Raw genomic sequence first — 23,983 nt, forward strand, 5'->3', positions numbered from 1 at the left:
TGCATATAGTGATGATACGAACGACGATATTAACCCAATAAATTGGATCATAGTAGATTTCGTGTATGTAGAACACTTAGAAGACATGATATATATGTAGCATTCTGTTATACCCCCGTCGTCGAGCGGAGTGGCAAAGACCTACATGGAAACGCATAAGTTACAAATCACTATGTATAGCTGCCTGGATGTCTACCTCTGGTGCTGCACAATCAAAGTCTTGCCCGCGAGGTAATCTTCCCCTGCATAGCCTGTTCAATCGCCTTGGCCACAGCAACACACTTCTCTTCGCCAAACCGACCCCCAACAACCTGTATCCCCACAGGCATCCCCTCCACCAGGTTAACATCATCTAAACATGAATCAGTATCGTACGGAGAGAAAGCTCTAATGTTGGATATACTCACACTGCTGCTTATTAAACCTATCACTATCATTCCTCGGGACATGGGCGAGCCACTCTTTATCCGGAACATCCTTCGTCCTCGAGGCGGTCGTCACAGGGACTGCTAACGCGGCATAGCCAAGGAAATTCCAGATACTGGTGTAGCCCACATATGCACTGGACTTCACCCACGTCCACGGTTTGTATCCCACCCATGCAGTATTGGGCATGATCAGTGCGTCAATATCGGATGATACCCATCTATCGAGATATGCCGATTCGAAATTGTATTTGTCCGCATTGAGCTACAATATAGGTTAGCAGGTAACAACCGAACCATGGTGGTTCCCTCACTTGGTGCGTTTGACTGGTAGTCAAAGTATCCTCAGGTTTACCAACGAGCATACCCTCAATAAGCGGCTCGCCGGTTTTCTCTATCTGTCTTCGACAGCCCTCGCCGCCATCAGAAAAGATAGCCTTTGCCCAGAGCTCATATGCATAACTATGCGAGGAGGCATCCCACTCAAACACTGAGATTTGTCAGTAAATGGTTCGCAGTAGCCATTGGGAGATGTTGCTATCAGGTATCATACCATCATGTCCCGCCGCTTTCAGCGCCTCAATAACCTCGCGCATGGCCCTCGCAATCGGCGGCTGAACCTTGACAACACCATCATCAACCAAAAATCCAATCCTCAACCTCTTCGCACCAGGAGAAGCCAATTCCTTCCTCCACGCAACAGGCGCAACATGTTGATCAACCTCCCACGGCCTCGCCTCCGGCAAAACTTCCATATACCTCTCAATAGTCGCGAGATTACAGGCCATAGGCCCAGCAACCGATCTCACGATATCTTGCCCAGGACTGTAAATCATCCAGATCAGCACTTTCTTGTTCTTGTTCCTCTTCCTCTCTACCATCCAACGAATCAAAAGGAAGGTAAACTTACTTCCCCCTCTCATACGGATGTCTCCCCGGACTAGGCGACAACCCATAAAGTCCACAAAGCGCAGCCGGAATACGAATCGAACCACCCAGATCGGTACCAATACCAAGAACACTTCCACGCGCCGCAACAAGCGAGCCCTCGCCACCAGAACTCCCACCGGAAATCAGTTCTCGGTTGAATGGGTTGACGCACTGCCCAAAGACGTGGTTGTACGAGTCGGACATCATCATTGATTGTGGCAGATTGGTTTTCACGTAGAGCACGGCACCGAGACGGCGGAGCGTGCGCGCTACGGATTTGTCTGCTTTTGCTGGGTTGTTGGTGAGGCCGACCCAGCCTGGATTCGATTATTGTCAGTATGCGCATACGTACACATGTCTGTACATGATGAAAGAGATTATCTTCTTCGTAACGGGTGTGATTGATAGGAAGGAGGAGGGTAATTTACCGATCGAAGTGTCTACTCCTTCAACGGAGAATAGGTCTTTGATGGATACTGGTAATCCATGTAGAGGGCCGACAGTCTTTCCTGTCTGAGCGAGGTAATCGTCTAGCTCCTGGGCCACGGCAAAGGCCTGCTCGAAGAAGATCTCTGTACAGCATGTTGTAAGTTGGTGGGCGAGGGCGGCACGTTTAGCGAAGACTCTAGTCAGCTTTAGAGACGAGAGTTCTCCGGATGAAAGCTTGCGAAGAAGGACGGCGATATCAGTTTCTTCCGTGAGGGCCAGTTCCTCTGGACTAAGGATGCGGCGGAGATAGGCCAAAGTATTTGGAGCTGATTCAATGGAGGGAACGGGATCTAAGCGCCATTCGGGGGGTATGAGGGAAAGCTGGTCGGCGCGCTTTTGAGCGCAACGGTCTTGGTACGAGGTAGCCATGGGGGAATTTCCATGCTTATGGTGGAAATACAAAAGCAACGAAGATACCATATCAGACCTTAACAGGATCCTTATAGATGTTCAAGACACAACCAAGTACATGTAGATATGAAATGTGATGTCTTGCCCGATTAGGAAGGCAATCTAACCGACGCTAAACCCCACCCCGCATATCCTCCACCTCCGGTCGCACTGCGCCTCCGCGTCCGGATAACGGGGGAATTCACACGACTGGCAGTTGCGCCAGTAGCCTCGGATTATTTCACACTGCCGTGCCGTCGAGGCACTCATTCCTATCAGGTAGGCGGGGGTAGCTAAGTGCACGTAGAATCTCGATGTAGAAGGGATTTCCGCGATAGCGTGGCAAGCCCGGTCCACCATGGAAGAGACTACATTGCAATGATAAGTCGATGCAGAGGGATCGCCGCCCGTAGCCATTCCCGCGCGACTGAATGCCATGATTGCCGCGGCCCCTCTATACACGGTCGTCGCAAGATTGCGGTCCGTCGTGTCGCCCGCATTGAGCTGCAAAATCTGGGCTAATGCTCGAGCACTAAGGTCCATAGCGCGGATCCCATTGCTGTCGCGGTGTTTCGCAAGATAAACGAATAGATCGAACGTGTCTGCTGGACACCCGACTGAGCCGAAGAAGCCAGCAGATAAGGTCTCGCGATGCCAGTCCTCGAAAATTAATGGACTTTCCCTGACAAGGGCACCTGTAACATCAAACCATACTAGATAGGCGAGGACATCGGCTAGACCGGATATTTCGCCGCAGAGGTCGTCGAGATCGGCCTTGTGTTGGCAGTGGAGATCTAGCAGCGAGCGCGCGCCTTGGAGATGGCAATGCCAGTTGCCAAAGGATCCGCAGCATACTTCAAACATGGCGAAAGTGGCGATGCCGAAGAGCGCAATTGGGTGTGCGGACTGGATAACCTGGCTCAGGTTTGTCAAGGCCACTAAATGTGACTGGAGGGACTCTTTGTTGTTTGCATCCTGGACGCGCGAGCGGGCAAAGTTTAGCGTGCGTGAAATCAGCTGGATTCCTTCTTCTGGGATGTCGCGGCTGCTAGATTGGATTTGTTGACAGAAAGCGTCCAGGAGGTCGATGAAGCCGTATAGATTGATAGATGCCGACTTGTAAGCTTCAACGTTTGGTGTCTCTGCGTTGTGAATCTGTGGTGAAGTGCCTTTTGGCCGTTTCGGCTTCTTCTTATCATCTACCCATACAACTCGCTGTGGATAATTGCATGCCTCTCCACCCTGGAGACAGGCTTGACATCGAGGTCGGTTCAGGTCACATTTGATACCTCGGTCTTTACAGCGACCACAGTCTCGGTCATGCCGAATGCCACGGGGCTTTTTCCCCTTCATAGTGTGTGTGAAGTTACCTGGCTTGGAAGGCTATCAAGTAGCCCTGTATAGTGCGGGGTGCGGACACTTGCCCGATTGGTCTTAGGTGGAGCTGCTTTGGGGGCTTGGGGGTCGGTTCTTCATATCTTTGATGTCCGATAAGGCAGGACTGCATTTATCTATCAATGTCCCTGGAAAGTGGAATACTCGGTTCAATTCTGGTTGGGTTCCACAAGTTTAGTACAGGGGCTGGAAACGAAAGTGAGAGACAACATCATCAACAAAAGACAGTTGCGAATAGCAAAAGGAAACGACAGGCACGGTAATCAGCCAGTTGTAAAGGCAAAACGACATTATCAAAACAAAACCTCGCCGGAAGCAAGAATTGGAAAAGGAACGTGAAGGTCAACGAGAGACGATCACCAGCCGGACGTCAGCTGAGAACAACAAGATGACCAAACGCAAAAAAGGGCAATCTGGAATGACCGAAGACATAGCCAGACCCAACATAAACAAAATGAAGGAAAGACATCTATCTAGTATAAACCAGTACCCAGTCAAAGTAAACTTTTGTGAATAATACCAACAGTCAAGACAGTGAGTGAAACAGCCTCACGATGCCTTGTACAGACCACTCCTCTTTCGATTATGAATCAGTGCTTGCACATACCCGGGCTCCAATTGGGGATCCGCATCATGTTTGCATATGGCTGCTTGCCACGGTCAGATTGCCTTCTGCGTTGCATCATACGCTCACGTCGATCGCGTCTCTTGGTAGCCGAATTCACTTGCTCTGGCTTCTCCATTAAGGTCACTGCCTGTGCTGATTTGCGGGCCTTCCTTTCTTCCGCGCGTCGACGACGCAGTACAACCTTCGGACTATGCTTTGAAATGACCCGGATGGAGGAAATCTTGGAAACCCCGGAGACCCTGGAGATCCTGGAAAGCTTGGAAATTTTGGAATTCTTGGAAACTTTCGAAACCTTTGAAATCTTTGAGTCTGATGTCTGAGACAGACTCTTTGCCTCTGGGACACTGATGCTTGCATGCAGACTGCTTCCACGCGAGAGCCTTCTTCTTCGCATTCTCTTCATTTGCTCGATAGCAGCAACCGTCAGAGATCGAGTAGACGCAACGCTTCCACTTTTCATTGATGCAACGCTTTCGTTTTGCAAGGATGCAACGCGCTGGGGCTTGGCAACCGATCCAGGGCCATGTGCATGTGGGTGAGGGGTATCGGGCCTGCGAGCGTTCGCAGAGTTGGCCACGGAAAGCGGAGGACTGCCAACTCCGACTGCACCAAAGACCTGAGGAGGAATCGAGTTCTCGAGGCTCATACGTCGTTTCGGGCCAGCCTGGTCTGGGGCTATATCCGGATACTGCGAATTCACGTCGACCACACACATTCCGACAAAAGGTGTCTGGAGGATTGCACTGAAAGGGGGCTGCTCCAAGAAGTGGTTTGGGGAGTCGCGATGGAGCACCGCAGGCAAGGACACAGTATCATGGTGTTGGGCATTTGGCGAGGCGTGTTGTTCATGGCAGTCTTTGGACGAGGCGGCATTACTGGCTGTCACAGAAGAAGCTTCTCGTTCAGAGACGCTCTGGTGCAGCGAGTCCACGCCATGCGAGCAGTGATGGCAGACAACATCATACTCCCCTTCTCGTGGCATGAAGGTCATTGACGCCGGGTACATTCCCATATACATGTCAGGGGCCCAGTTGCAAATCTCCAACCAAGAAGGCAACTCGTCAAGTGGAATCAGAGGTGTCCAAAACCCTCCGGGGCGCAGAATGCAAAATTTTGGCCGTGGCCGGGCAAGAAAGGTAGGAGGGGGTGGATGAGAAGTTTGGACGAAGACCGGAACTGGGGTAGGATACTGCATGTTGAAGAGACTGGAATAGTATTGAATGAATGTAGTAGAACAATGAGTGTATAAGTGAAAGAGTAATTGATGAAAGAATGTATGATGAGAAAAGGAAGAAGAAGGAAAAGAGGAGGGAAAAGGGGATGATGGGGGTTTTATTGATGTGCAGTGGTTTTGAGGAAGGAGCAACATTGCAGGAAGGAACGGAGATGGGCCAGATGTGGACAAACGGAAAGAGCGAAAGAGCCTCATAAGGGAATGGGAGATATACCTAGGTAGTCACTCAATATGGCTTCAAGGCCTCGATTGATAACAATCTGGAATGGGTTGGTCCACCTGTTTTGTCGCAGGTAATTTCAAACGGGTTGTTCCTTCGATCCAACAATCTCAAAGATGCGCTAAGTGATAATTACATCTGCAGTTTGTGTTTCCGTGAAGATTTGGGGGAAATATAAACATGAAGAATGTGTGATATACTGGACCTGATCCTACGATTTACTGCATCTGAGCTAATTAGTACGCATAGTGCCGGCCAGTGGCCGCTGGCAGATAAATGGAAATACTTCAAAAGGGAAGACCTCTATCCAAGGCCTTGGTCTTTCGCAAGCCAGGTGACCGGTAGCTAATGGACTTGACCAGAAATTGTCCGGCTAGCCTTTGATCATAGCTTTGAGGACTTCGATGTTTATGCCGTGGCTAGGTACAAGTTGCGGTCTCCCAGCAGATTCATGCAACTGCTCTAGGATTAGCACTCCTTATATGCCTATCCAGGAGACCATTGAACCGGTAGGCAAGGGTTCCCAGGAGCATGCAGTTTAATTTATTGACTAATTTGAGTCATTAGCCATTAGGCTCTATCAAGGCGCAATGAATACCAGCAAGTGTACCAAAATAAAATGTCAAAGTTATTGATGCCAATGCTTTCTTGATGGGAGAATGGGGCCAATCTAAAAAACGAGGGTTCACATGGATAATGCTAGCGTGTTGCGTTTTATTGAGGGGCCTGACGCTTAGGTTGCGCTCATCGAGCAAAACCAGCGAGGGCCTGAGCAAAATGGGAAGGGAAAAGACACGTAGCATAGGAAGTCCGGTACATAGGCAACTAGTCAGGGCTATTTTCTCATTTACACTTACAACCTTGGAACCTTCAAGCTACCTACCTAGGTACCTAGGTACATACTTCAAAACTTTATCTTATCTTATCTTATCAGCACTTCCAAGCTATCGGCCCGGATGCAACGACATCCGACGTACAACTCTGGCAACCTAGCGTTGCACACAACTTCTCCTCAGACTCTTACCTGCTTATCTTCATTTCCTCCTCAACCTCATTCCTCCAAATTTTCAAGCATTTACCAGGAAATCTCGAATCCGTCATGACGACCCTCACAGACCCCACCAACGCCACCCGCGCAACCCCGAACGTCCCCATCGAGAAAGCAACCCTCCACATCGGCAGCTCAACCTTCATCAGCGCGCCCTCCCAGGAAGTCTGGGCCGCACTCGTAAACACCTCAACCTGGCCGAGCTGGAACGCCTTTGTACCACGCGTAACCATCCGCTCCCAGCCAACCCCAGACCCATCTCCATCCACTTCCGCACCGGACCCAACACCAACACCGGCACCGGCACCGGCATCAACTACCCAATCCTCAAACAAAAACCTCTCCCCAATACTCCAAAAAGGAACAAAATTCACCTTCCACGTTCGCATGGACCCAACCTCCACCAAGCCCCAGCCCTCAACAGACGTACACCTCCTCATAAGCGAATTCAGAGCGCCGAACGCAGACACCGGCGAAGTCGGCCGTATCGTTTGGTGCGCTGACCCCGATGCACCGGGTGCGCTTTCGCCGTCACTATTGACGGCTGAGCGCGTGCACGAGATTACGGCTGTTGAGGGCGGGACGGAAGTGCGGAATTGGGAGGCACAGGTTGGGTGGTTGGTGTATGTGGTGCGGTGGATGTACAAGGCTAAGCTGCAGGCGAACTTTGAGATGTGGGTTGCTGATTTGAAGGGATTTGTTGAAGGGGGCAGCAAGACCGGTTCTTCTTGATCCACCCGAGTTGAAACAGCTGCCCTGCGAGCTGGGCTGTCCACTCGTGATGTAGCCGCTGCAGGATCCTACTATCCATTACCCTCCGACTGTGGAAGGGAGCCAAAAGTATTTTCCTAATTAATTTCTTATTATGCCGCAATCGAGGTTGACATAGCCGCCTTCTGCGTCCTTACGACGGACGAAATGGAAATTGGATGAATAGCAAATACAGTCGACTTTGGTTTGAAATATTCATCTGTTACTGGAACATAGAATAACAATATTCTGGTATATTCATCGAGAAAAAGGTGTCGGCAATGACCGCAACCCTCGATTTGAAAGCAAAAATCCTGTCAGCTCGCAGACGGGGATCCAGCATCAGTGAGATTATTTGAACAGGATTTTTCTTGCAGAGGCGCAGCACCACATCCTTGGAGGAAAAGACGGGGATTGGGTTGAGTATTTCCATTTGAGTAGTCGACGTACCTGTGGCGCAGTTGTCTTTGTGAAGATCAAAGAAGATAGTATCTACCTAGGTAGTGACCACATAGCTACCTATAGATCCATGCTGCCTGCCCAGTGAAGTACGTCCATATAACAGAAGTTTAACTTGACTGATACTCATACACAATATTGGTAGGGCGGAATAAAATAATACATGATACCGTGAAGGATTGAAGCCACAATAGGGCCTAGCCAGTGAATCCAATGATACGAGGTAAAATGTGAGCCGACCATAGCACCGAAACACCTTGCAGGGTTCCCGCCTGTAAATATCAGGTGAGCGTTATGAAATAGCAGATGAAATCAGATGGCTGCACAGCGATTAATACGTACCGAAGCCAGTGTATCCGACTTGGCTATAGCCAGTCCCAAAGCTTGTGATTCCGAGAATAATACCAACAAAGACAGGACCAAGAGCTGGACCAAACACTTCTCTTTGGCGTGGATCGAGACCCACGCTGAATGACAGGAAGATGAGCATGAAATCGGTGGTAACTTCGATGGTAAATGCGCTTCCTACTGACACCACAGAAGTGTCTATGACACATCCGGGGATGACAAACTACAACGTTTAGCAGAAGAATCTGAGTATGAAGGAAGCCGTAAAGCAAAGCCAGCAAGGAAACAACGAGGGAAAGCGGTTGATGCTTGTAGATACTTACAGACCGGGTGTCAAAGCTACCTCTCAGCAGGTAGCCAGCAACAGTAGCTCCGAGCAACTGAAAACTAATATAAAGAATGCTTCGCGGGAAGGTAGATAACCTGGCGAAGAATGTCGCCATAGTGATTGTAGGGTTCACATGACCACCGGACACAGGGCCCGCTGCGAAAATGAATAGAGGAAGGGTCAGAGTATTGAGCAGACCTCCTATCAGGCTTGGGACCACTGGCCCTGTAGCAAGATGTCTGGTTGATTTTGATGTCAGCTTGATAAGCCAATTGTTGTGAAAACGTGATTTAAGACTTACCCAGCCATTTTGCCTAGACCAACGGCCAAGAAACATGTGAAGTATACAAGCAAGCATGTTACTAATTTTTGTATCAGCGCGCATGTCCGGGAGGGCGCTTGTTTGACAATGGGTTTAAAAGCGAAAAGCATAAGGGACATGGAACATAAAGAAGATAACAGTGAATCCAAATATCTCACATACCAACACCTTCAACAAATGCAGCTTTCCATATATTAAGCTGAATAAACTGGTTCGGGCATATCATTTGGCTCCAAGGGACCAGCGGTGCGGCATCGGGAGTCTTCCGTAACAACTCTGCCTCCTCCAGAGGAGAGACGGAAAACTCTTGATTAGCTCCAATTCGACCGGCAAACGGTGTACTTTCAACTTGGAATCGACGGCGTATACCGCCATTTTGACCCCCCAATGGTCGCGGTTGTTCATGTGTCTGAGGGAGAAATGAGGCCATTGAAGCTTGGTGCTTTTGTGGTTATTTGTTAAACAGACGTTAAATGGCGTGGATTTTGAGAGAGGATAATAATAACAGTGGCTACATAGTCGATTTATCTTAGCCAATACCCTACATATGTATGTACCGAGTCAAATATGATGACATCAGTAACGGGAGGAGCCCACACAACTGGTAGGCGTAACAGGTGCACAAGTGCACCCAATTTATTGATTCAGTCTGGTTAGCTGTGGAATTTGGTGATGCTGCAGTAGGAAATAATGTTAATTGCCGGCTATATCCATAATAAAGTTGCTGTTGCGCTGGTTAGATGGATGAGAAGCACTCCAGACAATACAATGCACCGCTCTTGGCATAATGACATTGAAGGAGTTGGAAATATCTTTTGATATTCTTTCCCTTCATGGGTGCTGCATCTATAAGTATTATGAGAATAATCGACCCAAAACATCTTCGGACCTTGACACCTTCCAAGTTTGAAAGGTACATTAGGCAGGCGCCTTCTTACTTATATAGAGGTTATTGCAGAGCTGCTGAAGCGTCTTCTTAGACAGACTGCGGACCAAACAGACAATCGAATTGATATAGAATCAATTATTCCGCAAGCTTAACATCATTATAAGCCAAGCCAGAAGTCTCACATCGAATGAGAATGGATTGGTGGAGAGCCGGATGGCTGAGAGGTTTCAAGCAATGCAACCATTCCTCACGTACTTCAGACGGCAATCGAAGGACCATGTACCCCAACCGAATTCAGAAACGCTGCAACCACATGTGGTATCAGAATTCGCAATCTAGTGGGCGAAGAGATGCTGACAGTCGAGTTATGAGGACTTTGTCTTCGTGGATTTCACATCTTACTCACATCTCGCTCGCATCAATCTAACTTTCTTCTCATTACGACCCCACTCCTACTACTGAGCACGAAAGCCGGCTCTCAGTTTCCTACACAGCTTTCAATGCTATAGGGACTGGAAGTGAGTGACATTCCCATGTTTTGTGATGTTAATTTTGCTGATTTTGACTGGGCCATGGTATCAGGACACAACGCATTCGACAGCTCGAATCCAGGGATTGGAGAATGTACTCCAAAGATGAATCCGTCTATGCTGCGCTTGTATACAGTACCCGAATGGAAGGCCGTCTTCTTAAGCCTGTCAAAAAGGGACGCTTTCGCACCTACACTCGTGTTCATATCCCAGATCTCTTTGCACCTAGATGTCTATTGCCACTGGAGAAAATGAGACGGGAGGAAGATCGGCAACCGTGGGTCAACTAGAGACCCATGGCTTAACGCCCGCGGAGAAACATTACTGGGCGACAGAGCTGGAGATCTCCTGCTTGGTCTGGGTTGTCCGCAAAATTCGACACATGGTTGAAGCAGCCCCAGACGATCTCACGCCCGTCGCATACACAGATCATATAGCCACAATCAACCTGGCGACCTCCCTCTCGTCCGCATCTCCGGATCGCATGAACCTTCGTCTGGTGCGTGCTTCCCAATACTTGCAACAAACAGGCACGTCATGAACTGGATCAGAAACGTATCCGGTCGGGCAGGCACTGGCGATCGCATCATAATCGTCTTGATCGGACACGGCGATGAGGAAGACCACGGGTCACGCAGAACGCGAGTTCCTATCTAAAGCCGAGATGATTGCCGCCCTCTCTATCTTGCCGCCTAATGTCCGCCTCCTGATCGCCAGCGAGGCCTGCTACTCCGGTTCCTGGGCTACGATAGCCCCTGATCTAGGCGCCCAGCGAGACGTACTTATTGAGACAGCAGCCACTGTCAGCGAGAAGCGTGGGGCTTGTGGGTATTGATGGGTCACTGGGAGAAACATCGCCAAGAAGGTTAACTATTACTATTCCTGTGGGATGAGAAATAGTATTGTCGGCAGATGAATTTCGGCGAGGGAAAATCCCGCCTTGCAATTCTTATCATTCACTTTCTCGATCCATCAATTCTTCTATCCTTTTCATCAAATTTCATGTAGAAGAACCTTTTTCCGAGGGAACATGACACAGTCAAGTGTCCCAGAGACTGGGAACAGCCAAGCCTTCCTGTAGTGGGCCTCCAAGTGGGTCAGAATCTCGTCTGGGGATATCTGGAGGGTAGACACTTCCTCAACACTCCTTATCCTTTACTCTTGAATGAAACACGGATATCCTCACGCTCTATTAGGTATTATGTGATTCAATTAGATATTACGCCCATTCTTCCAATATGCAACCAAAATGTACCCTGATACCATATACCATACATGTTCCGTCAAACTCCATCTAGATAGGGTATATGGACAATGCAAAAACCCAAAACCAAAAAGCGTCCCAACAAAACCCCTCCAACATCAACAAGACGCAAGCTGAACCCACTCCGGCGTGGTAATGCGCATCGCCGGATCCTTAACAACAGCCGGCTTAACAATGCGCTCAACAAACCCATTCCTCGGAACCCGACTCCCACTCACCCCAGACCTCGCAAAATCAACAATCTGATGCCCAGCCCTCGCCATCTCCAGCCTCAACCGATGATTCATATTCGGATAAAGCAGCAAATCCCCCGTCGCAATAGCAAGCAGCGTAGCCGCAAGCGAGAAGACATCCGACGCCGGCGTCGGCGCCATCTCCGTCGACGTAAGCGAAGCCAGCATCTCCGGCGCCGTGAACGGCGGCGTGAACGACGACATCGACGCGCGCGTCGTATCGCGCGCCTCCGCGTGGACGGGGATATCCACCGTAGCGGAGAAATCGGCATACAGAGGCTGGAAAGGGAAAGCAGGGGCTTCGACGCAGTCGTCTGTGTCGATTGGGCGGAGGAGGATGTTGTGTGGTTTTATATCGCCGTGCACGACGGCGGCGACTTGGTGCAGCCAGTTCAGGCCGGTGATTAGTCTGCGCGCGAGGTCTTGGTATGAGGCTGGGCCTTGGACTGGGTCGAACATTGTTGCTGTTGTGTGGTGGGTGCGTGCTTGTTTGGATTGGTCTTCGATGTAGGATGCTAGTGAGGTTGGGATGGCGGACATTACTAGTGCGCCTAGGGGGGCGTGGTAGCCGTGGAAGGGGACGATGTATTGTTCGTGGCCTTGGGTGAATGTGAGGCGGGTTAGGGTTGATGCTTCGGCGTTTAGGACTGGGCGCGCATCGCGGCGCAAGGGTGCTTTCACGGCTAGTACTTGCGATCTTGAGGTTGGGGAGCTTGGGGGCGTGCCTGGGGGGTTTGTTTGCGGGTGTGGGAATGAGCGCGCTTTGTATACTATGCTCCAGACGCCGCGGCCGAACTCGAGGGAGCGGTTGTTCTCGTCGTGGCAGATCTCGAGGTCGTCGGTGAACTGCAGAGTGCCGACATTGTCCTTGGAGGTGGATGGCGTTTGTGCTGCCTTTGGGTCTTGAATTGGACTTGGAGTTGATCTTGGGGGCCTTTCTTTGGCTATCGGAGTCACTGGTGGCGTGAGACTCGACGGGACTTGAGTAGATGGGCTTTTGCCCTGGGTTGTCTGGAGCGACAATTGTACTGGTGGGTTGGCCATAGTTCCAATGTGTAATATCGAGGGATTTGCAAGCAGGTCAGGGTCTATATGACCTCGGGGGAACAAGGCAAATGAAATTTGATATCAATAACGCCACCGGAACAGTTCGCGATAGGCAATTAAGCCTCACCCACGGTTGGACCGATAATGATGACGGAGTGGCGAACGCACGTTCTGATGAGATTGGGTCTATAGGCATAATATGGACAAAGAAGAACTGTTGGGAAATGGCCATCATAAAAGGAATCCAAAAAGCAAAGAAAAATAAAACCAAACCGGCCCACCGGTCTCGAACATAATCGACAGGGACAGTGACAGTGACAGTGACAGTGACAGTAAAATACTACGGTGACAGTTGCAAACGGGAAATTAAAAAGTCTGGAGAGTTCGGGTACTGCCGGTCGTCATTTTATTTTAAATTAAAGATGTATATGTATTTATTATAGGTTAATCAACATTAGTTATGATAAAATTACTCGAAAGAGAATAAATAGGTTAGTTAATAGGCTAAAAGTACATATGTAAATAGCATCCTATGTACGGAGTACTCTGTATGCGCCTCAACGGTCGATTCTTTATAATTTTATTTTTAGTGTTATATCGGTGTTTATTTATGTTTAAAATCTGTGTCAATATTTGTATGGTCATTGACTATTCAATGCCAATCTTTACTCAATGCACCAAGTGCATTGATTACTGTCATTTCTACCCTCGACACCCGTGGACGACATCCAATCCTTTAGCCTCGTGCTCCATGCACATGGAGATTACATCCATGGATACTCCCAGTCAGATTATGTCAGATTATCAATTAGGTATTCCCGTTAAAATTCTATTTTACACAAATTCTAATATACAGTGATATACACGGTGATATACACAGTGATATACACGGCCCTATCTGAGCCTCATGTTAAGTAACTCTTCGCCTATCTGGGCCTGGGTCATTGTCCCGCCTAGAGCTCGGCTGAAGGCGATTATACCGAGCTTCTCCGGTAGCTTCTCGTACTTGACCGCAATATCCAACAGGGTTGCCGCGGAAAGAGTGCGGAGTCGAACATCGCTCAAATCATAGTCCACGTTATCCTGGTAGGTGAAAGCAGGGTCGGACGTCGAACCCTCCGGCAAGGGCATTGGCCCACGCCCAGGCTTGAGCCGCCTCTCGGCAAAGCTGGCAAGGCTTGGAATATCTCGCACATGACTATTGATACTCTCGGTTGGGAAAAGTGTTTTCAAGAATTCGGCGACTGGCATCGTGCCACGAGTCCCCACCACGGCTAGCATTGCAAGATACCGGTCGAGGACGAGTTGTACCGTTGTGCTTGGTAGGTCAAACGTCTTCTTCAGACTGGGCGGGTTGGAATCTGGTTCGAAATATATGACTGCGCGCCCGTCCCCGCGAGGATAAGTCTCATCGGGATGGATGTATAGGGGTTCATATGGTCGTTGCTCATGTGTCAGGCCGACATCAACGAAATGGTTGGCGAGTCTGCCCAAGCGGACATCATCGATTGCATGTTGATGTTTTTCTAACATCGTGTGGTGAATGCTCGATTTTAAAGTGGCATAACTCGACTTGAGCGATACCATACGATCTTCTATAGCCTTCAGACTCTCAACACTCTCCTCGGGATCCGCAGCCGCACGTGCAAATGTCCAGCCCACTTGGTCCTGCTCAAGTATTACGTCGACAAGCTGTTGGCGGAAGTAGGTCGCTGAGTTGTCCCTGGCAAGCTTTGTCCATGCTAATGCTCGCTTTCGAATTATTGCTTTGGCTTTGGGGTCTGTGGTATCGCTGCACGAATCAAGACCCAGCTTATCTGCTTCTGCGATATCCATCAACTGCTTCTTGTGCATTTGAGTAAGCACTCGAGGTTGATACGGTCGCTCAACTCTCGAAGTTCGGTAGGGAACGTGTGGTACCACTTCCAAAGGAGGAAGCTCTCTGGTGGGTGGAGTGATAATGTTATTTGCTGCGGCTGTTTCAGCCACACGCTCCCTGGTCTTGTTCAAGTCATTCCAGCCCCGCCATTGATGGGACCGTTCCTCTTCAGCGGGACTGGCGACCTCTATGTTGTGCAAGCCTATGGTCTCCGCGAATACGCCAGTTCGTGTGCGTTCCATAGCGGACCGCGGTAACATATCCGAGACTTCGCTGGAGGGCATTGTAGCAAGGACTCGAACGGCCCCGTACAAGTTCACATCTTTCTGTTTTAAGCAGTTCTTCATGTAGTTGAGAAACCAGCGGCTGGGCTTGAAATGATCCATTCCACTTCTAGCAGCAGGCAAATTAGCGAGGATGAGAAGGGAATCATTCTTTGGTATAATAGCTGAGTTCTCTCGGTTCCCACGGCCTTGTTCTGGAAGATGAGTTGCGAAGAAGTAAGACCAATCAAATTTCCCATATATGGGTTCATCGACGAGCTTATAACACGGGTTGCTCTGGGCGAGCGGTTGAAGGAAATCGTTGAAACGAGGATCTGGTTCAACGAGGACATGGCGGCGTGGCTGAAGAAGTTCATTCACTTTAGATGATATGAGACCACCCCCAGGCCAAAGGTCCAGAATGTCTAGCGGTTGGTTTCGGCGGAGGTAGGGCGATACGCGCTCGAGGACATTATCTGCCGAGTCCAAAAGTAAGTTTGTAGCCATTATCAGATTCGAATCTCAAGACTTACCTATTAGGCCTTCACTCACGTACTGTGTTCGAGCCCTGTTTTTCCCGACCTGTCTGGATATCAATGGGTGAAGCTTCTTCGTCAACGGAAACCGCGCCAGCGGCGTTCGAGCTGTGGCGATTTTTGGCATTATTCAAGATCTGGCAAATGCCATAAATTTCGAGTATGACATGAAGGGGAGAGAATGGAGAGAATACCAATGAAGGAGACAAGAGGGTGGTAGAACTTCCGCAATTTTTTTATTTGGAGCGGAGAGCGGAGAGCGGAGAGACCTTGGGAGCTTGCCGCTCTCATCCCACCTCTTCTCCCCTCATCTTTATCTTCGTCGCCTAGATGAGGCTCCCACAATTGCCGCTGGTCTTTCCAGGTTTCGGAAATTCCTATCATCTCACTATGCTCTTTGACGTTTGATCTACAACTTCATCATCTTGATTTCCTAACACCTACCCTTCCAAGGTTGTCTTAGCGCGCCTTTTCGCCATGCCTTCCAATGCGACGGGCGGTGCCACTGGAGCTACTGCCCCTCAGAGCGTTGAGATTATTACGCGGATAGCACAGAACTACGAGTACAACTCCTCTGTTCCATTGCGGTATTGGCTCAGGACCGCCACAACGCTTTTACGCGAGGTTGGTTATACCGGTTACCTGCACTTGAATCACGAGTGCTTTCAGACTTTCAGACTTGTTAACTTTTATTGAATTACTAGGCCCGTATATATGAACGCGAAGGACACGATGAGCAAGCCTATCTCATTCTATTTCGACACGCTCAGTTGATCCTGGTCCATCTGTCTAAGCACCCCGATACCAAAAAGAACGAGGAAGATCGCAAGGCTTTGGTGGCAGCCGAGAAAGAGGTTGAGAAAAACCTTAGCAAGCTGGAGATTCTGAGGCCGCGTATCAATAAGCGATATGAGCGTTACACTCAGTTGATGCGGGAGCGCGAATCTCGCAAGCAGCCCTCCCGAACCAAGATCGTCGCCGAACCACGAGAACAGGTCGCCGACCCCGCTCTTGCCGGCGTGGCAGAGCCTTTGGAAGCTGGGGAGAATCGAGATCTCGCCGTGCAGTTAGCTCAATCAGAGCTCAACCGCCGAGCCACAGTCCGAGACTCAAAGAGTCTTTCTGGGCCATCTGCCGAAGAGCTGGAAACTCGTCGCGCAGCTGGTGTATGGGGTGACTGGGACCATTCTATCAAATCGGAATCCCGCGCGGGTGATCGCGACCTCGGTCAGCGCGTTCAGAATATTAGCTCCAATCTTGATCATGCAGATGAACCTTATGGTCAACGTGCGAAAGAGCCCGTGGTCCCTTCGTCGGCTACTTCTACGTACAATTATCCAACTGTGCCACGTCAGAGGCCGTTGGAGCCCAGTGTCTCTCCAGGCAATATTGCCATCCTCGATAAGAACGTCGAACGCCAGGCACCTCCGATATTGCCTCCGAAGGAGCACCTTGAGCCCAGCCGGGCATCTATTGTCAATGATTCTGCAACAGATTTAGCGCCAGCGCGGCCAGCCAAAGTATTGCCAGGTCCGGCGCTGCCTGAGAAGATCCGACCTTCCGAACAAGCAACCGCTACGCGCTCAGATCTCGATCCCTCGAGTTACACCTTCAAACCTTCCGCCTATCTCGAAAATGGCACCCCTCTGCGCTCGGTATTTTTACCAGCGAACCTACGATCCCGCTTCTTATCTCTGGTTGCTCCTAACACCCGCGCCAACCTTGAGACATGCGGTATTCTGTGTGGTACCCTTGTCTCCAACGCGCTCTTCATATCCAAGCTGGTCATCCCCGAGCAGACATCGACATCAGACACCTGCGAAACGGTTAACGAATCCGCTCTTTTTGACTACTGTGACTCGGAGGATTTGATGACACTCGGCTGGATCCACACACATCCGTCACAGACTTGTTTCATGAGCTCCCGTGATCTACACACGCACTGCGGTTACCAAGTGATGCTGCCAGAGAGTATTGCCATCGTGTGCGCTCCGAGTAAAAGTCCCGACTGGGGTGTGTTCCGACTGACTGATCCTCCGGGTCTAAAGTCGGTTTTGAACTGCCACCAGACGGGTCTGTTCCACCCACATGCCGAGGAGAATATCTACACGGGGGCCTTGCGGCCGGGACATGTCTTCGAAGTCAGTGGGTTGGAATTTGAGACGGTGGACCTTCGTCCGGGTTCGTTGAAGAACTAATTGCCTTGCGTTTTGATTACTCGATACACACTAAGATACCATCATCGCATTGGCCTGGCTTTTTGTGACATTTCATATCAAGGGTTTACTCTAGAAGGGTGGCGTTGCCAATTATGTCAATAGCGTTGAATCTAGCTCTTTGCATATGTTTCCAATTGAAATATTTTCTTTGTAGTGTACATCAAAGACATGGGCACCTATTTGATAGATTATGGCTGGATCTAGCAAAGTTCCGCCTTGACGAACATTTATCATCTCAGCAACACGAGTGTACCTAGAAACTGTTTAGCAAGCCAATTGCTAGTCAAATAACTCTTTGATCTAAATCCATTACCTACAAATGTATGTAATAGCCAAGAAGTTCTCTCGTAATCATGCCATGCCTTACAAGGATGATGTCCAGGTGTGACAGCTTGGCTCATTTTCCCCACATAGATAACCTCAACTTCCACTCCGCATACTTCTCTACTTTCTCTACTCTTCAACTTTCAATTGCTTCGAATTGCTCGCATGTCGTCCACGTCAGAAAATATCCCCTCCGACAACCCCACCTCCTCCACCTCCTCCACCTCCACGGGATCAGCATCCCAGCCCACCGAAAAACCACCCTACCAATCCGCCTCCTACTCCTCCTACTTCTCCTACCCAGTCACCCACGTTGTCTCAGGACTCTACCGCCGCATAACAGACCCCGACCTAGCCAAAGAAATGCCCTCCGTCATGCCATGGTCACGCTCCTCCTCATCCGAAGTCTTCACACCACGCCGAACAGCCTCACCCTTCCAACCACCACCGCTCACACCCCTCACTCTCGAAATCCCTATAGGAGCAGACCTCCTCCAGCAGCGACTCCTGACCCGCGCCCTGGCAGAAGAAATCCGACTCCTAGTGCCACCCCGCCTCCAACTTGCCGAAACCTGGCGTCTAGCCTACAGCCTGGACCGCGACGGCGCCTCCCTCTCCACCCTCTACGAGAACTGCGCCCAGTTCTCGCACCGCAGCCCGCGGGCGGGCTACGTCCTCGTAATCCGCGACTCCTCCCCTTCCAGCTCCGTCTTCGGCGCCTACCTGACAGACGCCCCACACCCGGACTCGCAATTCTACGGCACGGGCGAGTGCTTCCTCTGGCGCGCAAGCGTGCTCCCACCCCCGGCAAGCTTCCCCCTCGTCCTACCAGGCGAAGGACCACAGTCCGAGGAAGCCCTTGAGCGCGCTGGCCTCCCTCCTCCCCCCTCCGCCGATACCACTACCGCCGGGCGCTGGAGTACCCTGCGCAACGACAAGTCGAAACCCCCCGCGCGCGGAATCCCCGGCTCACAATCTCAATATGAATATTAAAACCAATCTCGCGGCTGCGAGTGGTGGAGTCCTGGCGCCTCCATCGCCTTCCTCCATTCATACCCCTTCGCGGAGTGGTGCGAGCACCCCCGAGCGCATTCGCTTCAAGGCTTTCCCGTACAGTGGGGTTAATGATTATATGATCTTCTGTGAAACTGGATTTCTCAGTCTAGGAGGCGGGTAAGTGGTTGATGTCTCTGGGAGAATATTGCTCATTGGCTAATATATGGGATAGTGACGGTCACTACGGATTGTGGCTTGACAGCAGTCTTGAAAAAGGTGTCAGTGCATCCTGCCAGACCTTTGGCAACGAGCCTCTCTCGGATGAAGGCGTTAAGTTCGATGTTCTTGGGGTGGAGGTGTGGTATGTTGGTTCTTGAAGAACTGCATATGTACAGCCTGACACCTTGCACTGGATGTATAAAGCGCCTGCCTGTGTCAGGTGGGATATAAGTATTGAGGAGGAATTATTTCGATATAGACAGGGCCGACTGGTGCGGACTTTGGCATTCTTCGAGATTCAATATCCGGATACCTCAGGAAAATGGTCTTTGGGTTTATCTTGTTCATCTTAATGGCTCTTCAAATACCCAGATGGCGATGTGGTGCTGGCCTCTCTGCATTGTTGATTCTGTTCAGCCATCTGCCCTAATTTAGTGTCTGTTTCTTGTGTCTCTTGGCCTAATATGGTCTTTCGTCGTGGTAAAGAGAGATACTAGGACATGAACAATTTACACAAACAGGTTTTTTTTTTTTTTTTGTCTTTTGCTATTGTTACATTTTTTTTTTCTTTTCAAAATCCCTCCATATCACACCCTCAAAGACTCAGAGACATTCAGATTGAACGAGGTGTTCAACCTGCAAACTCCATAAGAGTCCCTTTCCTCATCCCCTATCCCCCCCTTCCCTTTTTTTTTTTTTTTTTTTGGTTTTTTTTTTTTCTCTTTTTCAGACTTCCATTAGTTGCCCCTCAGGTCGACTTCCCGGGATTCTCAGGGTCAGATGAGAACTTGAACGTCGTACCCTCACCTCTTTGAAGACGCCGCGTCATACTCGCAATACGTCGCTGTTGCTCAGTATCACGTCCCGGTCCAAAGAGCGACTGCCTTGGTGCCTGACGGCCGAGCCTGTAGTCAGCCCATCGCAGCTCCTATATCACATCAGTAACCATTCAAATCGACCTCAGGATAAGCATAAGCTTCATACCTCATGTGAGAAGGATGTGAACTTCCCGTGAAAGCAGATTGAATGGTACCGGTTGTACCAGCCACCATTAGGATCTTTTTCCTCCCAGTACGAATTCCTATTGGATCAAATCATGTTAGTCACTTTCCCACACAAGAGTCCAGAATAAGAGTATACTTACGCATCGTGACTACTGGTATCTGGCGTACCGAATAGATCAGGTCCAGCACGGAGCGAGCAGAACGGGCTAGACGTAACTGTCTGGGGGAGCGGAGGTGTAGGTCCAGCGAATCCAGGTACACCGGAAGTTGGAGCAGCGTTCACAGTCGGGGCAGATACAGACGGAACACTCACAGTCCCAGGATTCATGGTACCGGGATTCAAGCCGAATGGACCACTCGGGCAAGGCGTGGTTGAGTTCTGCATGTCTGGCGCCTGGCTGTATGGCCACGAAATCTGATACCGGGGCGTGTTGTTCTGGCCTTGGACTCTAGAATCCACACACAGTACGCCGAAGGGATTGGCAGATGCGCCATTGCATATGATCCCTTGGGGGATGAGGTAGGGTTGGAGAGATGAACGCCCATGGGCTGAGGATAATCCGGGCGATTTGATTGCTCCGGTAGATGGCGCAATCTTGAATTGATCCAATACTCGCACTGCGGTTTGCAATAGCTTGAGCTCATCACCCGGATCGTGTCCCTGGTCCTCCACACCATTTTGTACACCAGCGAAAAGGTCTTCGATTTGGCTGTCCTCCATTTCGGTGATTTTCCGCGTGGTCAAAAGGTCGTTCAGAGGGTCGAGGAGGCAATTTTCGATTCCGAGGGTCGTAATGTTGTCCGTGAAGACACCTAGAGCATTCTGTTTCTCGTCAGTATCTTGCAGATGACAAGAATTTATGGTCAATGACTGGTTCTCCTAACTCACGTTGTAATATGCCTGGAACTGGTCGATGAGATCCGAAGCGACGAATGGGTTGCTTGATGATTCCATGCTCTGGGTAGCCGCCCGAATTTCTCCCATATTGTAGGTAGTACTGAAATTTGATGGAAGGCTCGATGGAAGGCTCTGCTGCAGGTGGGCCAGCACGCGATCGTTCCTGGACTTCTGCATCCTAGCAAGAAAGCTTCGATCGAGAGGCAATGGATGGCCCCGAAGGAAGCTCCGACTCAGAGGCAATGCATGGCCTCGCTTGTTGGCAGCAGTCAATTCAAGTACCTTGCCCAGTAGACTGGCATGCATCCTATCCAACTGTGGTTGAATAACAGTTCGTATTATCACCGCAGACATGTGTTCATCCGCAAGATGATCCATCAACAGCGACACGAATTCCCGGATTGTCTCCCATGATTTCTTTACATGGGCTCGAGCAATGTCAGCCCAGGGCTCCGACTGGTCTCGGAACAGGTTAGCCAGCACTAGCTGATTGATGTTCCCTGGGAATTCAAGTCCTCTGTCGCGGCACATTATTTCAAGCACATCAAGTTCGAACTCCATGCGGCTCTTGTGAACCGGCTGTCTGATATTTGCGTAGGGGTTGCAAGGGTTTAGCAACGAGGTGACCTGATTGTTGACACCATGGATGAATTGACGACAACCGGCAATATCCATAACATCTGCGAAATCCTCGTTCAATGCACGGATCATAGCACGCAGACGTCGAGGGTCACGGGTCGTGGGTTGATCATCATCCACTCGGGTATCAAAGAAGTCGTCAATGTACATGCCAGTCAATGCTTGCGAGGTTATGCGGTGGAAATCGCTACCCAAGTTGACAAGCAATGCCTTCTGTTGATGGATCGTCTCGCGGGGAGTGCGCAGCTTAGACATATTCGATTGGATCTTCCGAGTCCTTTGGTTGATTTCAGAAATCAGTCTGGGGAGGCTGCTCTGAACGTGATTCACAAAAAGGGTACTGAGTCGACTGCGTAGGTTGTCTGTACCAACGGACTCTCGTGGCACGGTTTTCCAGTCTCCTCGCTCGAAGAACTCTTTCTCCTTCTGATCTCTCTGTTCGTCTGGCACATCACGGCTCTCGGATGATCGCGTCCACACCAAATGCAAGCCCAGCGGCTGTTGGGATATTTCTTCTTTGACGGCCATCTGCCATAGCTTTTCCTCGTCGGACGATTCCTCAAGTGTGTCGAGATGGGTGATGATTCCCAAGATCCGGCTTCGTCCTCGATCATACTTGTCCGCGAAATCGTTTATCTTTTGAGCACAAATGTCGATTTTTGCGGATACCACAGCGAGGATGATGGTACGTGGATTCCGCACGTATTTCTCAATTTGAAGATGACCAGCACACTTGTCCTTGTTTTCGTCATCTATGCCTTCTGTGAAGTAAAGCCTGGGAATATCGATGAGAGTCAGGTTCGGTTGATCGGGGCCAGAAAGCTCCACTCTCATGACATCTTCACTGAATCCGTCTTCGAGAGAGGGTTTGACGAATCCAGTAGCTTTCTCAATCAGTGATACTGACTGCTCAGCATTGGGGGCGGTGACCATGGATCCTTTGAGTTCCTGGATATCTAACTGGCTTTTGCTCGATGATGGACCAGGTTCAACGCTGACTTGGAAGCGAGTAGTTGCATGGCGGCGTAAGGTGATCTCAGTAACGAAGCCATTGTGAAAGTCCTTCCTGACTGGGAAGCGTATGCGAGAGATTGACTCGATAACAGAGCGCTTGGCGTTGGCCTTGGAACCGCAGATAATCATCTGTGGCAATTCAACATGCTCGCCAACACCAATGCTTCGGAGTTTGTCGATGGTGTTAAGGAGCAGGGGAACTTGGTCTGGCCGCAGCTGACGGGGAGGCCCGCCAAACTCGGCTGAACCAGCCATGGTGAGATTTAGATGTAGCAGGTAACAATGTAGATAGAACGACTTTGGTGGTTGATAGAATGAAGAATGAAGGATATGAGAAGATGGGAAGAAGGAAGAAAGAAGAAAAGAGAAGAAAAGACGAGTCATTTTATATTTATGGTAGCAATCGACGGCCTTAGGCCGTATAAAGTCAACAAAGCTACAAACGCCGCGGCGACAGTGGACGTTTGCCCCGACGATATAATAGGACATGTGCCCCGACGACATCATTGAACATAGGGCCCGACGACATCGATTGTTGCTATGCCCGGCGAGATCATAGACGTGTTACTATATGCCACCATAAATGTCTGCACTACTACCTTCTCTATTGCTACAATATCATTTAGAACACCCGTGGTTAGATCTCCCTTGCTGGCTATTGAATCCTCTACTCCCATCTGTAATCAAGAGATTAGTTACAAGTTTTGTCCCCAAATGCAATCATTGGTGTCTTTATATTTTCCTATCATCAGTTTATGCCTAAACTTACAGGTGAGCATATATGAATAGTCAATAAACTACATAGGTAGTAGCATAGATATACAAAAAGGAACATGGCTAGTAGTAAGATCTACCTAATAGTTAAATGTAAAGGCGTTCACGGATGAAATTGCTCGCATTCGTTCATCCCCTAGCGGTCACTAAGATTGTGTAGCCTTTAAGAGCAGAAGGGGTCCAACGTCCAGGTATTGCTTTGTCCCTCAGTTCTACTTGCTTTACGTTCCTTTGTCATCCAGGACTATATAGATCTAGGGTATATACGTCTTCTTCTTACATCCTCTAT

General features: G+C 49.7%; 12 protein-coding genes across 12 annotated transcripts; 5 read left to right on the forward strand and 7 right to left on the reverse strand.

Moving 5' to 3' along the window:
* Positions 1-212: 212 nt before the first annotated feature.
* Positions 213-2,213, reverse strand: N7525_008803 (uncharacterized protein; the record flags this gene model as incomplete). Its single annotated transcript, XM_002562868.2, has 6 exons — positions 213-352; positions 408-690; positions 740-915; positions 979-1,250; positions 1,336-1,672; positions 1,784-2,213. 6 exons carry the CDS (start codon positions 2,211-2,213, stop codon positions 213-215), a joined length of 1,638 nt encoding a protein of 545 aa, XP_002562914.2.
* Positions 2,214-2,357: 144 nt separating this feature from the next.
* On the reverse strand, positions 2,358-3,587 carry N7525_008804 (Zn(II)2Cys6 transcription factor; the record flags this gene model as incomplete). The annotated part of the gene is made up of 1 exon (XM_002562869.2): positions 2,358-3,587. The coding sequence occupies one exon, from the start codon at positions 3,585-3,587 to the stop codon at positions 2,358-2,360; it is 1,230 nt and encodes a 409-aa protein (XP_002562915.2).
* A 632-nt stretch (positions 3,588-4,219) lies between these two features.
* N7525_008805 (uncharacterized protein) lies at positions 4,220-5,452 on the reverse strand (the record flags this gene model as incomplete). Its single annotated transcript, XM_061214502.1, has 1 exon — positions 4,220-5,452. One exon carries the CDS (start codon positions 5,450-5,452, stop codon positions 4,220-4,222), a length of 1,233 nt encoding a protein of 410 aa, XP_061068933.1.
* A 1,358-nt stretch (positions 5,453-6,810) lies between these two features.
* Positions 6,811-7,491, forward strand: N7525_008806 (SRPBCC domain-containing protein; the record flags this gene model as incomplete). Its single annotated transcript, XM_061214503.1, has 1 exon — positions 6,811-7,491. The coding sequence occupies one exon, from the start codon at positions 6,811-6,813 to the stop codon at positions 7,489-7,491; it is 681 nt and encodes a 226-aa protein (XP_061068934.1).
* A 609-nt stretch (positions 7,492-8,100) lies between these two features.
* Positions 8,101-9,396, reverse strand: N7525_008807 (uncharacterized protein; the record flags this gene model as incomplete). Its single annotated transcript, XM_002562872.2, has 5 exons — positions 8,101-8,240; positions 8,311-8,539; positions 8,640-8,883; positions 8,946-9,006; positions 9,129-9,396. Coding segments are annotated over 5 exons (942 nt in total), but the record flags the coding sequence as incomplete, so codon positions are not given.
* Positions 9,397-10,614: 1,218 nt separating this feature from the next.
* On the forward strand, positions 10,615-10,926 carry N7525_008808 (uncharacterized protein; the record flags this gene model as incomplete). The annotated part of the gene is made up of 1 exon (XM_002562873.2): positions 10,615-10,926. The coding sequence occupies one exon, from the start codon at positions 10,615-10,617 to the stop codon at positions 10,924-10,926; it is 312 nt and encodes a 103-aa protein (XP_002562919.1).
* A 72-nt stretch (positions 10,927-10,998) lies between these two features.
* On the forward strand, positions 10,999-11,220 carry N7525_008809 (uncharacterized protein; the record flags this gene model as incomplete). Its single annotated transcript, XM_061214504.1, has 1 exon — positions 10,999-11,220. One exon carries the CDS (start codon positions 10,999-11,001, stop codon positions 11,218-11,220), a length of 222 nt encoding a protein of 73 aa, XP_061068935.1.
* A 527-nt stretch (positions 11,221-11,747) lies between these two features.
* Positions 11,748-12,926, reverse strand: N7525_008810 (protein kinase domain-containing protein; the record flags this gene model as incomplete). The annotated part of the gene is made up of 1 exon (XM_002562874.1): positions 11,748-12,926. The coding sequence occupies one exon, from the start codon at positions 12,924-12,926 to the stop codon at positions 11,748-11,750; it is 1,179 nt and encodes a 392-aa protein (XP_002562920.1).
* Positions 12,927-13,823: 897 nt separating this feature from the next.
* On the reverse strand, positions 13,824-15,734 carry N7525_008811 (uncharacterized protein; the record flags this gene model as incomplete). Its single annotated transcript, XM_061214505.1, has 2 exons — positions 13,824-15,547; positions 15,605-15,734. The coding sequence occupies 2 exons, from the start codon at positions 15,732-15,734 to the stop codon at positions 13,824-13,826; spliced, it is 1,854 nt and encodes a 617-aa protein (XP_061068936.1).
* A 350-nt stretch (positions 15,735-16,084) lies between these two features.
* On the forward strand, positions 16,085-17,805 carry N7525_008812 (putative endosome-associated ubiquitin isopeptidase (AmsH); the record flags this gene model as incomplete). The annotated part of the gene is made up of 2 exons (XM_002562876.2): positions 16,085-16,231; positions 16,312-17,805. 2 exons carry the CDS (start codon positions 16,085-16,087, stop codon positions 17,803-17,805), a joined length of 1,641 nt encoding a protein of 546 aa, XP_002562922.2.
* Positions 17,806-18,315: 510 nt separating this feature from the next.
* Positions 18,316-19,523, forward strand: N7525_008813 (putative oxidative stress response protein Oxr1; the record flags this gene model as incomplete). Its single annotated transcript, XM_061214506.1, has 3 exons — positions 18,316-19,088; positions 19,165-19,323; positions 19,379-19,523. The coding sequence occupies 3 exons, from the start codon at positions 18,316-18,318 to the stop codon at positions 19,521-19,523; spliced, it is 1,077 nt and encodes a 358-aa protein (XP_061068937.1).
* A 590-nt stretch (positions 19,524-20,113) lies between these two features.
* Positions 20,114-23,175, reverse strand: N7525_008814 (uncharacterized protein; the record flags this gene model as incomplete). The annotated part of the gene is made up of 4 exons (XM_002562878.2): positions 20,114-20,293; positions 20,350-20,446; positions 20,510-21,192; positions 21,259-23,175. 4 exons carry the CDS (start codon positions 23,173-23,175, stop codon positions 20,114-20,116), a joined length of 2,877 nt encoding a protein of 958 aa, XP_002562924.2.
* Between the last annotated feature and the right edge of the window lie 808 nt (positions 23,176-23,983).

The sequence above is a fragment of the Penicillium rubens genome, assembly GCF_028828025.1.
Source record: "Penicillium rubens strain IBT 27055 chromosome Unknown utg000003l_segment0_segment0, whole genome shotgun sequence".
NCBI lineage: Eukaryota > Fungi > Ascomycota > Eurotiomycetes > Eurotiales > Aspergillaceae > Penicillium > Penicillium rubens.